Genomic DNA, 17,130 nt, shown 5'->3' with positions numbered 1-17,130 from the left:
ACTAACCACTGTGCCGTCATGATAAACATGGTTTGTTGACATCACCTGTGTAAATGTCCGTGGTAAAACTGATGTGATCGACATGTCTTTTACGAAGAATCGTGGTCGTATAAACTGCATTATTTTTTCATCCAGGGGTTTGGCTATCGGGTCATTTCGGGAATTTCCTCCCGCCTGTGCCCTTCAGTCCGCCCGGCTGCCAAATTAGCACCCGCGCCAGGCCTCTGTCTTGAACCGGAGTGGCGGCGGCAGCAAAGTTCGTACCGTATATCCGCCCGCCCCGGCCGGCTCGCTGCGGCGCATTCGGTGCATGGCTCTGCTCTCATGCTCTACCCGCCTAGGGCGAGGCGGCGGCCTGCCGGACCGGCGGGCTCCGTCGGTTGACAGCTACTTGTCAACTATCGATCTCGTGAGGTGTTTAGCCATAGATGGGAGTTTACCACTCGCTTTGGGCTGCATTCCCAAACACCCCGACTCCGGGAGGACCGCAGCGTCTCTGTATCGTCACAAGCCCCGTAGCTTCCTTTATAGTTTATTTGTTAACAATAGCTTTAGCAGTCATGCTAGCAGCAGCATATTCGTTCCAAAAATCATTGTGATGCAGTTTTAAATGGCTGCTGGGTTAGTGCTAGTGGTGTTCAATGAGGACGCTTTCTTTAGGCCTTGAGGAACTGTTTTGTAGATGGCGAGAGCGTCGTTTATTTCATTTCACACACGGGAAAAGCAACGCACACTAGTGAGAGCGCCTCAACACAACACTGATGTGTAACACCGCCTCCTCTATGACGCCGTACTCCTTAACCCCTCCTCCCACAGGGGCTTCAGAGAGGGGAGGGGTTGAGCAGGCGGCAGTGAAGAAGTGGAGAAAACTGCTTGGTTGCGCACGTTTGGAGGCTAAATCAAGTATATAATTATCGGATTGCATTATCGGTTGATTTTTTTTATTATCTGTATTATCTGTGTGACGTCATAATTGCCATTATCGGCCGATAATTATCGGCAGCCGATATTATCGTGTATCTTTAATTATTTTTTTATTTTATGGCTGCAACATGTTCCAAAAGATGTGGTACAGGTGGCAACAAAGACTCAGAAAGTTGAGGAATGCTAACTTCGCAGAGGTGAACAGGCTAACTGGGAACAGGTGGATGCCATGATTTTGGTATAGACAGAGCTTCCTTGATTTGCTCAGTCATTCACAGGCAAAGATGGGGTGAGGTTCACCTCTTTGTCAACAAGTGCGCTAGAAAGTGGTTAAATGGTTTAAGGACAATATTCCTCAACGTGCAATTGCACAGAATTTAGAGATCTCCGGTGCATGGTATAATCAAAACATTCAGAGAATCTGCATGTAAACAACAACGGCAAAAACTTTTTTGAAAATTTGATCCCTCAGGCGGCACTGCGTCAAAAACACGACATTGTGTATAAAATATCACCACATGGGCTCAGGAACACTTCAGAAAGCCAATCAGTAAATACATTTCGGCTGTGAGTGTAACCTAAAACTACTAGGCCAAGGAAAAGCCATTGATCAGCAACACCCAGAAATGCAGCTGACTTCTCGAGGCCTGAGCTCTTCTAAGATGGACTGATGCAAGTGGAAAAGTGTTTTTTTTTTTTTTTAATTTAAATTAATTAATTTATTTTAGAATTTGTGGATGTCGTTTCCTCCGGGCAAAAGAGGAATAGAACCATCTGGACTATTATGGACCCAAAGTTCAAAAGCTAGCATCTGTGATGCTGTGCCGCCTGTGTTAGTGCCAATGGCATGGGTAATTTACACATCTGGGGTGGCGACATTAACTAGGTACATACAGGTTTTGGAGAGACATGCTGCCATCGGTCTTTTTAAATGGATGCCCCATCTTATTTCAGCACGACGATGCCAAACCACATTCTGCACCTTTTACAACAGCGTGACTTTGTAGTGAAAGAGTGCAGGTACTAGACTGGTTTGCCCGCAATCCAGACTTTTTTCCCAGTGAAAATGTGTGGTGCATTATGAAGTTTAAAACATGACTATGGTGACTGGGACTGTTGAACAGTTGATGCTGTACATTAAACAAGAGCGGGAAAGAATTCCACCTACAAACCCTCAACAATTAGCTTTCTCAGTTCCCGAAAGCTTATTAAATATTGTTAAAAAAAGTGATGTAACACAGTGGTCCTGACTAGAGCTAGGAATCTTTGGGCACTCAACGATTCGATTACGGTTACGATTCAGAGGCTCCGATTCGATTATAAAACGATTATTGATGCACCCACCTCCTTTTTTTTTTTTTTTTTTTTTTCATTGTTTGTACATTAGTTCCAAAATTGTTCAAAAATCCTCTCAGGCTAAACTTGATACTGAAACAGTAGTTTGGTAAACATATAACAGTAAACAAATATACAAAAATAACAGTAAATAAAATACTCCAGTCCCCATTCTGTATCAGCAGCTTTAAACTACATTCAATTAATTTAATGTTGTGAATCAACTGTTACAGTTGTTAAAATTGCTCCCTTTATTCCATAATTTCCCTTCTGTCTACTTTTGTCAAAGTTTTAAAACTATTTCATCATTCAAAGATAGATTCAAGACAAGATTCTGCCGATCTAGGAGTATTTTAGATAAAAAGTTAATTAGGTTCGCTACAACAGAGCCTTCTAGAGAAGTCACTGCTTTAAGATGGCAACTTTTGTAGCAACTAGCAACTGGGCGTTGTTTGTAGCAGCTGTCGGCCGCAGCCAGGTATGATTGTTTTTTTTATCTAGCGGCATGAGTTGAACGTGATATTTACTCTCGGTCCATTCCTCATTGCGTCCCAAAGACCGCGCTGACTGTGTTTTACTTCTGTTTTACCTGGTATAATTCAATAATTGGAATTTGGATGTTTGTGAATCGTTCTCGACTCTTCCATGGCCGAATCGCGAATAATCTAAGAATCGGAAATTTCGCACGCCTCTAGTCCTGAGCCTGTCTGAGTTTTTTTGGAACATTTTTTGTTGCAGCCATAAAATTGCCGGTTAATGATTATTTGAGAAATACAATTCAATGTAACAGTTTGAAATTTATACTCCCCCTCTGTAGTTTATTTAGTTAAATATAGGTTGAACATGATTTCCAAATGATTGTATTCTGTTATTTTTGTTAACCCTTCAACACCGAACGTGTCGGCAGCGACGCGTTTACGCATATCGTCTTTGAAGCTTCGTCACGCTGTAATTACGTCACCCACGTGCCGCTGGTTGGTCTCGTTTGAAAGTGCGGAAGTTGATGTCCACACCAGTTTTTATTTGAAGTCAATCGGCCAAGAAAAACGGGAGATAATGTCATTTGAGTTCTATAGTTTTATTGCACTCATAAATATGCATTAAAATGCTGCATGGACCAAGTATCCATCTCCATATTTCTTGTCCTTTTTCAAAACCGAAAGCAGCACAAAAGACTACATATCCCAAGACCCGTTGTGATGTCAAGAAGGACGAACCAAATGTGATCATTTTTAATAAATTTCCGAGCGAGGCGCCAACTATTGAAAGGGAGGCATGCGAAGCAAGCAACGGCCGGTTGGTTAGAGCGAGCGACTTTGAAACGTGCAGAATGAATCTAAAACTACATTTAGCGCAAGCTAATGCATTATTTCATTAATTCAAGAAGATGAGCTGTATTTGTCGTTGTTTTCTTGGGATGAGTCAGCGTCTTGGTGAGTAGAAGTGACAGCAGCGCGCAAAGCCGCAAACGGCGAAAGAGTAGGCTGTGTGACATTGTGTGTGACGCAGCTCCGTGACCTGTTCAAGAAGCTTTATTGAGTGCGCAAAAAAACAAAAAACAACTTTATTGTGTCGCATGCCTGAAAAATTTGAATTGAACTGAAATACTTGTCAATATTTTTAAAAATACTTTTTTCCAAAGTTATATATATTTTTTCTTCACTATAATCTTTTCAATTTTTATTAGGGCTGTCAAAATTATCGCGTTAACGGGCGTTAATTAATTTTTTAAATTAATCACGTTAAAATATTTGACGCAATTAACGCAGATGTCCCGCTCAGACAGATTTAAATGACAATACACGGAAACGCTCACTTGTTGTTATGGAGTTTTGCTGCCCTCTGCTGGCGCTTGGGTGAATGACCATCTCGCAGATTGCCTCAAACAGATTACATCATATGAGGCCGTTTATGGACATTAAGAGTGAAGAGAATGCCACCGGCCGCTTGGGGGCAGCGCCGTTCCATACTCATGTTATTTGTTCTAAACGTGGGAGAATTAGTAGTTGTGAGACGTTTATACTGTGTTCACAATGCAATGCAAATTGCTATTTGTACTCCACACATATTTCGGTAAGTTTTCTTTCTTTTAGTGGCAATTATGTGTCTCTTGTTGTATTTTGGGTAAGATATGTACAAATATATGTTATATAGTAGAGGTGAGTGGACACAGGCATTCTTTGGACCGCACCGTTTATTGGCAACTCCTTCACAACAAACATACAGTGGGGAGAACAAGTATTTGATACACTGCCACCATTGGCAGTGTATCAAATACTTGCTCTCCCCACTGTAAGTATCGTTTAGTGAAAGCACAACAAAAATAATATTCCTATCTCTCCCCAAAAAAATAATGTTCACAAAAAGAAAAGCACTTCAGTCTATAGTAATGAGGCCCTATTCTGACACACAGTTAAACAGCAATGAAAAATGAACTGGAATTCCATATCAAAATAGCTATGCAAAATACATGTAAAACTTAAGACTTTGGTCACTCTATTTTTATTATCGTTATTTTTATTCCTCTTATTATTATATTAACTCTACTTTTGATTGAAAATTTTACAAATTTTAGTAAAACGAAAACATGAAGAGGGGTTTTACTATAACTTGTAACTATAACATTTATTGTTTAAGAACTACAAGTCTTTCCATCCTTGGATCACTTTAACAGAAAGAATGTTAATGCCATTTGTGGATTTATTGTTACAATAAACAAATACAGTACTTATGTACAGTATGTTGTATGTATATATCCGTTGTGTGTCTTATCTTTCCATTCCAACAATAATTTACAGAAAAATATGGCATATTTTAGAGATGGTTTGAATTGCGATTAATTGCGATTTATTACGATTAATTAATTTTTAAGCTGTAATTAACTCGATTAAAAATTTTAATCGTTTGACAGCCCTAATTTTTATGTAGATGTGTGGTCGAGAAGCTTGATTGCATGTACGTATATACTTTTGATAAGGTGATGGGTACACCTAACTTCACAAAGAGATATCCTCCAAACCCTTTTTGTGTTAGATGATATATATTTTTTCTCTCTCTCACTATTTTGCACAGTATATAACCTGTTTTGACCATAGTATGTGTAAAGGCCAAAAACGCCTATGACCATACCTGCTGTTTGTGTTGAATTGTCAAACATAAAACTATTCAATCTCATTTTTTTCTATTGAATGTTTATCCTAACAAGTTGAATAAATATTATCAAGCTTCAAAACGGTTGATCGAGCATGTTTGGTTGTCGATGGCACATCAACATTACAAATTTTGAAAAAAGATTTCGGGATTTTTTTTTGTTGTCTTTTTGGGTCCAAAATGTGGATTATAATTGGTCAGTGAAGAAAACAGCACTTTAGACATGAATTTCAAGGTGTCCTGAAAAAAGGGACCCAACTTGGCCAATTTTTTCTTTGAAATATAAAGGCAACATCAAATGCATGCAAATTCGGCCAAAATAGGCTTTGGTGTTAAAGGGTTAAACACGTTCTAACTTTATTGGAATAGGAATTTATTTATGCTTTAGATTTTTCATCCCACTAGATTTCCAATTGTTTAAATTTCCTGACCACCCCATTTTAATCTGGACAACTGTGGAACTTTGGAAGTTTACCAGATAACTTCCACACCTTACAGCAGGGGTCGGCAACCTATGACACGCGTGTCAGCACTGGCACGCGAAGGGTTAACCAGTGACACGCGAGCGCATGGCAAAATAACCTGAAATTAAGACATTTTTAGTTGCACGCCCTGTTATTTAGGGCTTTACAGGAGCGTCCCTCCCGACCCCTCTGCCTATAGCGTTATTTGCGAACAATTATGGATTTTGAGCACACTTCCAGCTCTTCAATTTCTCGATTCCTGCGCTCGTCGTTTTTTTTTTTTTTCTCTGCGCGCTCAATTCTGCGCGCTCAATTCAGCACCCGCTACTAACGTGTCACGAAGCCAACCACTCAGAGAGCTGGTGGAAGTACACAGTGTTACCAGTCTGCACTTTTTGGTACTGTTACTCCAAGCCCCAGCGTGGAGGCTGGCGGGCCAGTAAGCGAGTAGACAGCCGGCGAATCGCCGGCGTCCGCGCCGGGAGCCCCGTCGCTTGAACTTTGAATTGAGATCCCGATGTCACACCCTCGCCCCGGCGCGGAGGCCGGTCGGTTAAGATACGGGGCTGTACACCCCTGTCCCGGTGCATCGCAACACTCCGGTTGGACCCCGATTGCCAGCCGTCAGGTCAGGGCAGCGGGTGAAGCGATGCTTGCACTGTAGTATGGAGTGGACCAGCGATTAACGTGGCTCGTTGCCGTCGATTCGTCCGGTGCTTACTTTCGGAGAGGTGGCAACGTGTATAAAAACACTGTGACGCGTTGGATGGCGTTTTACTGGAGACTTTTATTAAACAAAACAAAAACCAGCGGGGGACACAGCCTCTTCTCTCCTTTTCACGGCGCTCTCCGCTCTCTCTCAACACCTTCCATCGCTCCCTCTCTTTTTCTCGCCCAGACGCCCAATTCTTCTTCTACGCTTAACAAGCAAGCCGATCATATTGTAGGGGACAGCGGCCCCTTGGGGATACCGGTAACAAATGGTTGCCTGGTTACTTCTGGTAGCTCTTTTTGTGCATTATGCCTCGAGAGAGTTGTGTGTCGCACAACAGGTGTCAAACGCCACGAGACAAAACATGAAAATTCATAGAAAGCAGGGCCAAGGAACACATTAAAGTAGGTATCTTTTATATTTGTAATATAAAATCTAAAATTGTATATATATAATTCACTGTTTAAGTTGCTAGTGAACAAGACAAAATGTAAGAGTCGGCTGTTCTGACTTTGAAGGCTCTCTGTACTGTGAGAGACCTGCACTGAGAATCACACCTGTTCCCCTTTGCGTGCTGGGGTGTGTGTGTGTGTGTGATATGTTTGCAGTAAATGGTGCAGCTGTACAGCTGTTATTACTGTTGCACTTATTTTCAAGTTTTGATATTTTCGACAATATGCATTAGTTTTTAGTTAATTGATGAAGACGAATGGTAGTTATACAAATTAAATGTATGTCCATGTTTTTTTTAATTTGGAGTAAAATTACAGCTCTGCTGAATATAGAAATTCGGATGCGCGTCATTAATCTTGGGGTGGCACACTGATTGACAAGAAAATTTGAAAGTGGCACTCCACACCAAAAAGGTTGCTGACCCCTGCCTTACAGGTAGTCCAGTTTTTATGGTAAAAGTAGCGTGCTGTTTACATTAACTATAGACCCTTTTTCCCTCTCACCATATGCACTTCTCGTCCCTTAAAATAAGCATACTGTATCATAGCTGTGTTAATGTAGTCTGACACTTCAGACACAGCTATTGATAAAGCCATGATGTCCTGGCACTCTTCTTGAATGAATAATTCACTGCCAAAAGTAGTAGAAGACAGCTGTTGAGCAGGCTGACTTGGCTCTCTGCCATGTGAACGTGCACTCAGACAGTATCCATTGTTACCCTTGCCTATAGAATGTAGACATTCATAGGCACTGTGGAATATAATTAAAAGAAACATTTAACAGTGATAGGTTATAATCTACAATAATTCAAGTGCAACACAATGCATATCCTACAAAGGTGTGAAATGTAACGGAGAGGAAGAACCATGTTATCAATGTGATAATTATGTGAGGAAATCAGACACTTGCGGATGAGTGATGGTGGCTGCCATCTGTGCCCCCCTCAGTGCCAGCCTTCCAAAGATGGTTGTTGTCATTGAACAGTGAATGGTAGCTTGTCTTAAAGAAACATACCACAGTTTTATATATTAAATATTTTGAATACCATGTAGTATGTACTGTATTTTATTCTAGGAGTGAAGTGGTGTAAAATACACATTTTTTGAGTCCCTTCTCTCTCTTCATTATGCTGCCAGAGAGATCATCTTGCTTAACTTTAAGGTTAATCATATTTCAGTCACGTCTCTTCCAGTCTGATGTTGATCTTAAATTCATGATCCCGCAGGTTGGTGCAGCTCGAAAGCGCCTTATTTACTGCTTGGCTTGGTTTTTCCACGCCATGTCATTTTCAACTTTCTTCATGACTTGCCGCAACATTTCTTCAAGTACCATGGAGTATAAGTTACTGTTTCAGTTGATTACAGATAATGTTCTGAGGTGTATTTTTATTTATTTTTTCCTCGGATGTACGAATAGTTCCGAATTAGAAGACAGTGGAACCTTAACTGTTTGCCCCCTACCCACTCTCTCTGAATTGTAGCACTTAGGGGGAGTTTCAAGTCGAATCCCGTAAACTAGTACCGTATTTTTCAGACTATAAGGTGAATTTAAAATACTTTATTTTTCGCCTTATAATCCAGCTCACCTTTTTGTATGAATTCTGGTTGTGATTAATGACTTTGAACCAACATAAATATTCCAATAAAGGTCTCAAGACACATATACATTAACCGATAAATACAAAAATAAAACAAATAATGAATGAATCAAAAAATAATTTCAATTTGAAAAAATAACAACTGACATGGAATATTTAATGCACTAATGCGCCTTGTAATCAGGTGTGCGTTACATATGAAAATGACCCCATTCATTTATGGTGCACCTTTTTAATCGGACAAATACTGTATATTAACTTTGTTACATCTTTACACTGTTTGCAACAGGGCTGGGTTCCGATACTTTATTGTCTTTGAATACATTACTGCAGTGTTTGATCTATCAGCTGGTTGGCTAGCCTTTTATAGTGTAAACAAAATTATATGGCCCATCTCTAACAAAGGCAGTGTCCTTCCCAGCAGCTCCTCTTTGGAAGCTGAAATCACAACCAGATGCGAGTGGGTGATGTGCTGTCACGTCTTCATGTGACTGACAAATGACTTTGTAATTCATTCTGTTGGTGTTACATCTGCATGCAGAGGTGTTGGCACATTGTGAGTGAGGGACATTGGAAGCAAAGAGAACCCAACATGTACCTGTATGACTCATTTGGATTAAATACTAGCCCCGGATGGTGCTGAGCCAGCTCAGGCCACATGTCCTGTTGTATATTAATTTTTGTATTTAATGAACATTCACAGCAGCTTTGAGGATTGAAGGCTCACTAGTTTACATGAACACTGCATTGCACATATCTATGTCAAGGCCAATCAGTAGTTTAAAATATGCCACTTGTGTGGGAGTGTTTGAAAATTCAAGATTTTTGGAATGACGTTACAAAATGTTTATCATATGTATTTAAAGTGAATGTACCTACTTCGGCCAAAGTTTGTGTTTGGAAATATACGCAGCAGATGCTGTAATAACAAAAAAATTGAAAAAACTGTTAGACTTTGGTCGAGCTGCAGCTATCGATTATTTTAGTAATCAATTAATCTATATACAAGTTAGACTAATCGAGTAATCGGATTAGGAACATTTAATGCGTTGCAGAATAAATTTTAGGAGATTTAAAACAAAGGCTTGCTAAGATTGAACTTTTAAAAGAGCGTTAAATGCAAATACAAAATAAAATTCTCAAGTGTTTCTTCAAACTGCAGAATTACGCTTTCATTTAAAAATAAAATACCTGATCCTAGCCTCAAACGCTATAAAAATAAATAGGATCTAAGTACAACAAAAGAAAGTTGACTAACTTGCATAGTAAAAGTCGGCTAGCTTTGCCGTTAGCTTTTTTACAATGCTTTTAAATCATTTAAAGACATAATCCCACAAAAAAACTGCTAAATATACCTATAAACTAAATTACGAATGCATAAAAGCAAATAACATTGCCACAAACAAAAATTTACCTGATGTTGTTCTTAACAGGGAGCAGCTGGATTCAGCCATGTTGAAAGAGTTGTCATATTCACTGTTGCCACTAGAGGGTTGTGTATCCACCCAAATCATTGAACCAAATTCAAACACTTTCAAAACAAACCATTACAAAGCCAGTCTAAGTAAACGAATCCTTGAAACAGCAAAATTTGATTCGAAGGTTTTTTGTAGTCGAATTACTCAAGTTAATCAAATAATCATTGCAGCACTAGACTTTGGATGACTACATGCACGAAGAGTGATCGCTTTGAATTGGATGAACATGAAACCTCCTTCATTACGACAGTGGATCAAGGAACTTTTGGAAGGCGAAGGACCGGAAAGACTGACTTACATCGCGAAAGGAAAACAAAAAGAATTTGTGACATAATGGGAACTATATATGTACATTGTATCAACATTCTAAAGAAATCAGGGGATGTATTTTTTTTTCGAAATAAGAGAATTCTTTTTCATTTTTGTCTTCGCACGCTGTGTGAATGATGTCTATATGAATGTGTATAAGCTCTAATATTCTCAGTTGGGTTGTGTAATATGACCTCCTTGAGGTCATCATGTTTAGAATTTTGTTTTTATATTTTTTGGGGAAAAAAAAAATATAAAATTAATATAAAAATATGGGGGGGGCAGAGATAAGCCTCGCAAGATATGCAATAAGTCTTTTAATCGCATGGTGAATGAAAATGAGGTTGGTAATTTTCTTGGCTGCAATTTATTTCCGTGTGTATGTGTGCGTGCGTCACCTCAGGTTTTCGTTTACCATCATGTCAAAACTTAAATGTCACTGTAAAGGTTGGTTAAAAACTGGCAAATCATCCGACCACCCATTTTCTTTCTTTGTCCATGGGTAGGTAACCCATCCGAAACCAAATTAAATTTTTAATTTGTTTTGATCCTCAAAGAGTGCTCTTTATGAGGGCAAGAATCCGACTGATTTTAAGGATGTATAACAAATTGTTTATTCACTTTTATGACTTTTTTTTTTCTCTGTTCTATTTGTCTTTCAGAGGCCACTGAAGTGTCGCTACGTTGTGGGCAGCATTCTGTGTGAGGGTGAAGAGAAACCAGATGAAGACCTAAAGAAGCTTTATGAGAAATTTGGCTTCAAGATGTTTTGTCTACCTGAAGTGAACCATGCTGTGACCACCAGCTTCCCCTACACCACCTCATTTTCCTACATTCTGGGACCTCACAAGGTGTACCCGAGGCTCAAATCTTACATTGAGGTACTGATTTGGATTTTCATAACCCCTAAAACACAGGTGTGGTAGCCTAGCCCTGATTATCATTTTTTATTGTGTTGCTGTAACCAGAAACCGTAAATTCAACAGATTTTTTTCCTGCGCACCTGATTATAAGTAGCTCAACCCAAATTTGACAAAATATTAAGAAAAAATATGTACCCTGCGAAATTTCCGATTCTTAGATTATTCGCGATTCGGCCGTGCAAGATTCGAGAACGATTCACAAACATCCAAATTCTGATTATTGAAATATGTCAAGTAAAGCGGAACTAAAACACAGTCAGCACGGTCTTCGGGACGCAATGAGGAACGGACCGCATTGCGTCCCGAGAGTAAACATCATGCTTGTCATTACCTGGGTAATGACAGTGCTCAACTCACGGCTCTGGCTCAACTCATGCCGCTAGATAAAAAACAATAATACCTGACTGCTGCCGACAACCGCTACAAACTACGTCCACATCATGCTACGGTAGGTAATAGATATCATATGTATATAGAGCTACATACAAAATGACATACTCAACGGCGTTAGCAGCACATGTATTGGAAACTAGATGCGAAATGACAGACTTGCCGGCGTTATTAGACAGCTGCCGTCTTAAAGCAGGAGACTTCTCTCGAAGGCTCTGTTGTAGCGAACCTAATTGGCTTTTTATCTAAAATACTCCTAAATCGGCAAAATCCTGACTTGACTTTGAAACATTTTTAAAACTTTCACATGTCTAAAGTAGACAAAAGGGAAATTATGGCATAACAGGAGCAATATTAACAACTTTAATGGTTGATTCACAACACTAAATTAATTGAATGTAGTTAAAAGCTGCTGATACAGAATGTGGACTTGAGTATTTTATTTACTGTTTTGAACTATTAACTTGATACTGAAATAGTCATTTATTTAAGCCTGAGAGGCTTTTTGTACATTTTTTGTAACTAATGTACGAAACACTGAAAGCAGCTAAAAGCTTGGGGGGTTTGTGGGTGTCATCGATAATCGATTTATAATCGAATCGTTGCCTCTGAATCGTAATCGAATCGTTTGGTGCCCAAAGATTCCCACCTCTACCTAATACCCTACACCTGACTATATGCCGCTTGGTATCCAACTGTCCATGTTTTAATATGGGATATTGAAAGGTTAATATGTTACACAGAAAGATTTGATTGATAATAAATCTCTTTATTAACCAAATTCATCAACATGTCAAATCTGTCAAAAGCACCCATGGTTTAAATTGTTCTTTTGTAATGGCACCAAGGTTCTTTTCTTGACATCAAGTGTAAGTAAGAGTGTTGCTCTAAGTAGGTAGAGACACTTAATGCACCCGTATTGTCAACGTCACCATGAAGCTCTGTGCTGCTAATCAAAGTAAATTGAGGAAATGTGTTCATTTCAACAACAAAAAAATCCATTAGCAGCTTTGCTATTATAACGCAGGTGAAATTGAGAGAATAAAGTATCCTCAATCTAGAAAAATACAGTAATCCATATTGGAGCAGAACACATAGTGTGAGGGCTGCTTCAACCCAAAATGTAGTGTTTTCACATCTATGTTGGCTTAGACGCAATTGACTGCTATGTATCTCTTTGGCGGTCACCAGCTGCTTCCTTTCAGCTGCCCTGAGGCTCTTTTACCCACACACCAATGAGACATGATTGCAGCTTGGCTGAGCTTGGAACACTATATCCTCCAAATGAGCTGTTACAGTCAGATTAAGGTATATTTAGAAATCCACAGAAACACATCTTCTCAGATCCAAATACCTCTACAATTGATTTAAAATCAAATAAGTTGGGCTTTAACTGCATGCATTTCTAATGCTCATGGAACTGTTGATTCACACTTATCATACTTTACATAATTGCATCATCAATCAGTCAGTCAATCAATCTCACTGTCCATCTCTGTACAGCATATCCTCACTTGGTGTGAGTTGAAGGTCTAATCTAATACGTCCATGATTTTACATCGTACGTCCAACTTCACGCCTTATAATGTGCTGAAGTCCTGTATGTATTTAGTTTCTATTATCTGTCTTTTCATGTGTAATGTTGTAATTCCATTGTTGTACCCACATACATTGCATTGCAGCTGGCAACGATAAACAACTATTGAATTGAATTTTGTTAAATTCTATCCAATAAATACAGACCACGAACCTCTAGGTTGAAATAAAATCCAACTGCATTTAATGGAACACATCCATATGCTCTTTTAAATGCAATGGGATTTTGTCAGATTTCGGTCAGTGACCTAAGACAAAAGCACCACAATCTGCTTATGTGTCATTCTGTCAATCCATCCATCATTCCTCCTTAAAGTTGGTCCTCAGAACAGCTGCAGGTGAGCTGGAGCTAGTGGTGTGCGATACAGGAAAAATCCTCAATCATTATATGGGCTATTTAATATCACAATAGCAATATGCCACCATTTTATTCTTAAAGATGCACCTATTCCAGTATCAGGAGGGGGGGGGGGGCGATCCGGCCCAAAATGGTGGCATTGGTATCGGCGATGACCAACAAAGAGCGTGCTGATACCATTTACCGGTCCAACATTATAACACTTATCTGCAGCCTTTTTTTCTCCTGACAGTCACTACGCTCTCTGTTGTGTGATGACACGTGATCACTTTGCATGCCAAGCAGCTATCGCTATTGGCCTGCTCCAGACAAACGGGAGCGGGCCAATGGCTCCTCTTAACGAATGCCGGGGCATCTTTTTGATATGTAGAAAAAAAAAAAAAACTACGAGAGGAAAATGTCGGCGTTCTGGAAATATTTCAGTTTATAATCTCCGTCAAGTACAATGGCTGCATGCAAGATTTGCGGCCTGAAAGTTTCGAAAGGTGGAGTTAAATCGGCCGGTTTCAATACCTCTAACCTGCTAAAACATTTGAAGACGAAACATGTGAACAAACACATCGAGTTTGGTGCTTCAAAAGCAGGACTGCTATCCAGAGGAAGGGGGCTGGACCGGAGCAACAATCCCTAGTCAGTTCAGTTCATCTACATTACTTTTATTGTCTTGTACTGAAAGAAATGCCGCAGTAATTTAAGACCACCTTTCAGTAATAGAAATTAGGGACGCACCCTTCGCGCCCAAAGCCGTACAGGCGACGAAAAAAAAGGGAAATCCCCAAAACTCCTACAATGCATAAAAATGTATCTATTCATATATATTCGTAACTTTTTAATTTTCAATTCAGAATGATTCCTTATTTCAAAGGACTGGTGGCAAGCCTATTCAAAAGTGCTGTAGAAGTAAGCAAAGTAAGCCAAGCTAAGTGGCTTAGTGTGTGTTGCTGCTGGTGCACAGAGAGGGAGGCTAATAGAGAGATGGGATGCTGTGGTCAATTATTATTACTTATAATTTCACGAAAGTTGCACTCTTTGGCCTTTGAGAGCCAAAACTCAGGGTTTAAAAAAGTTTATTCATTATTCACTCATTGCATTTTTACTTTCTTACTGTTGGGGTAGTATTATACATGTTTTAATTTAACGAATTTAGCACTATTTTGGCCTTTGAGAGCCAAAGGTTTAACTATCGTCACCCATACCCTGTATGCAATGAAAAGTTCTACTGGATTCACTTTGTGTTAATTAGAGATGTCACCGATCGATCGGGTCCGATCACGTCATTTTCAAAGTATATAGTAAGTATAGTATAGTAAGTAAATATATATATATATATATTAATGAAATCGTTTTCTAATTGTATTTAACGTTAGAGACATAATATGTTATACAAAATGCGTCACGTTAAAATATTTAACGCAATTAATGCATGCGCTGTATGACCCTCTCACTCATTGTCGCACTCAATCTGTAATGATGCCGTTTTACCCACATAGAGGGATAAAAGGCAGCGCAAAATGAGTAGAGTGAATTTTGGCAGCCTTTAGAGCCTTGTTTTAAATGGCTAAAGCCTTGCAATCCCTCTCCCTATGATTAGAAATATCATGGGAAGCAATATGGGGAAGCAAGGTGGCAATTGATCTTTGTCTTAACACCTTGTGTTACTTTCCAACGCAGAGAAGATAATTGGTAGCACTACCCACAGTCATGGTTCCACTTCCCATCATGCATTTGGGATGGCCAAAGTACCATGTACTGAAAGCTCAACAAATACACTAGATGGCAATATTTAGTCACAATATACAAAGTCACAAGTCTTTCTATCTGTGGATCCTTCTCACAGAGAGAATGTTAATGATGTAAATGCCATCTTGAGGATTTATTGTCATAATAGACAAATACAGTACTTATGTACTGTATGTTGAATGTACCGTATTGGCCCGAATATAAGACGATGTTTTTTGCACTGAAATAAGATTGAAAAAGAGGAGGTCGTCTTATAACTGCGGCCTAAAAAAAAAAAAAAAAAAAAAAAAAAAAAAAAAACTGCGGCCTAGACATATACCCATTCACGACGCTGGATGGCGCCAGTCATCAATGAATCGAATGCTGAACGCGACTCGGGCGGCCAAAGCGAACCCCTGACACGAAGAAGAAAGTGGTAAGAAGGAAAAGAGAAGAAAATACCGGTAATAGAAGAGATAACCAAAAATGGAGAAACTTCGCGACACTTTGGAGAAAAGTGGGTCGAAGATTGGCCAGATTAACAGGTGTTCGGCCATTCCTTACTACGCGGCGAAACGTCCTACACAATGCTCAGGGCGCTTGCGTATGCATTCACACGCATGCGCACATCGGTTGGAAGCGGTGAGTACTCACTATTTTTGTTTTTATTTAGTTATTTAGAACCTTTTCACAGCCTCAAAGATACTTTTTGCATGTATTACCCTCTCATACTTTTAACCATTGTGTTTTTTTGTGTTAGCTTTGAAGCAGTTGACCACATTAGTCACGTAGCGTATTTAAACCGTCCTTATTTGATATAACTACATTTAAGTATTTTCTGCAGGCATTTCTTTAGTACGTTATTCCTGTATGCATCTAAACAAAACAAGTTTAGAGCGCACGGTAGTAATTTAGGTGTCAAATTCGACTAATGTAGGACGTTTCGCCGATGTAGCATATTTTGGCAGAACACCGGCAGCTGAGGAGAAGTTATGACGCAAACTTCAAGTTGATGGTGATAAATGAGGCGGTGTCTTCAAACAACTGCAAAGCGGCTGTGAAATATGGTGTCACAGAGTGTAATGTACGGAGATGGAGAGCTCAAAAAGATCGCCTAAAAAATGCTCACAGTCAGAGAAAAGCTTTCCGTGGTCGTTTCTGTATAAAAATTAATTTGATGTTCAAAAAGTCTTTTTTCAAACTTGAGTCTTGAAAAAGAGGGGGTCGTCTTATAATCGGGGTCGTCTTATATTCGGGCCAATACGGTATATATTCGTCCGAGTTTTATTCATTTTTTTCTTAATGCATTGCCAAAATTTATATGATCAGGAAAAATTATCGGGAATGATTGGAATTGAATCGGGAGCAAAAAAAGCAATCGGATCGGGAAATATCGGGATCGGCAGATACTCAAACTAAAACGATCGGGATCGGATCGGGAGCAAAAAAACATGATCGGAACAACCCTAGTGTATATGTATATATATATATATATATATATATATATATATATATATATATATATATATATATATATATGTATATATGTATATATATGTATATATATGTATATATAAGGTCAAGCGATTAAAATTTTTAATTGAGTTAATTACAGCTTAAAAATTAATTAATCGTAATTAATCACAATTAATCGCAATTCAAACCATCTATAACATATGCCATATTTTTCTGTAAATTATTGTTGGAATGGAAAGATAAGAC

At 39.1% G+C, this 17,130-nt stretch overlaps 1 protein-coding gene across 2 annotated transcripts in view; it reads left to right on the top strand.

Moving 5' to 3' along the window:
• The window catches only part of tex264a (testis expressed 264, ER-phagy receptor a), a 178,123-nt gene that overhangs the window by 39,352 nt on the left and 121,641 nt on the right, over window positions 1-17,130 (top strand). For both annotated transcript variants that reach the window (XM_057845517.1, XM_057845516.1), the window contains one exon: window positions 11,085-11,303. In XM_057845517.1, the coding sequence (XP_057701500.1) occupies window positions 11,085-11,303 (219 nt within the window). The remainder of the gene's footprint in view (window positions 1-11,084; window positions 11,304-17,130) is intronic.

Source organism: Corythoichthys intestinalis, chromosome 9, assembly GCF_030265065.1.
Source record: "Corythoichthys intestinalis isolate RoL2023-P3 chromosome 9, ASM3026506v1, whole genome shotgun sequence".
Lineage (NCBI taxonomy): Eukaryota > Metazoa > Chordata > Actinopteri > Syngnathiformes > Syngnathidae > Corythoichthys > Corythoichthys intestinalis.
Note: the sequence above shows the minus strand (reverse complement) of the source record. Positions and strands in the feature narration are given on the sequence as shown.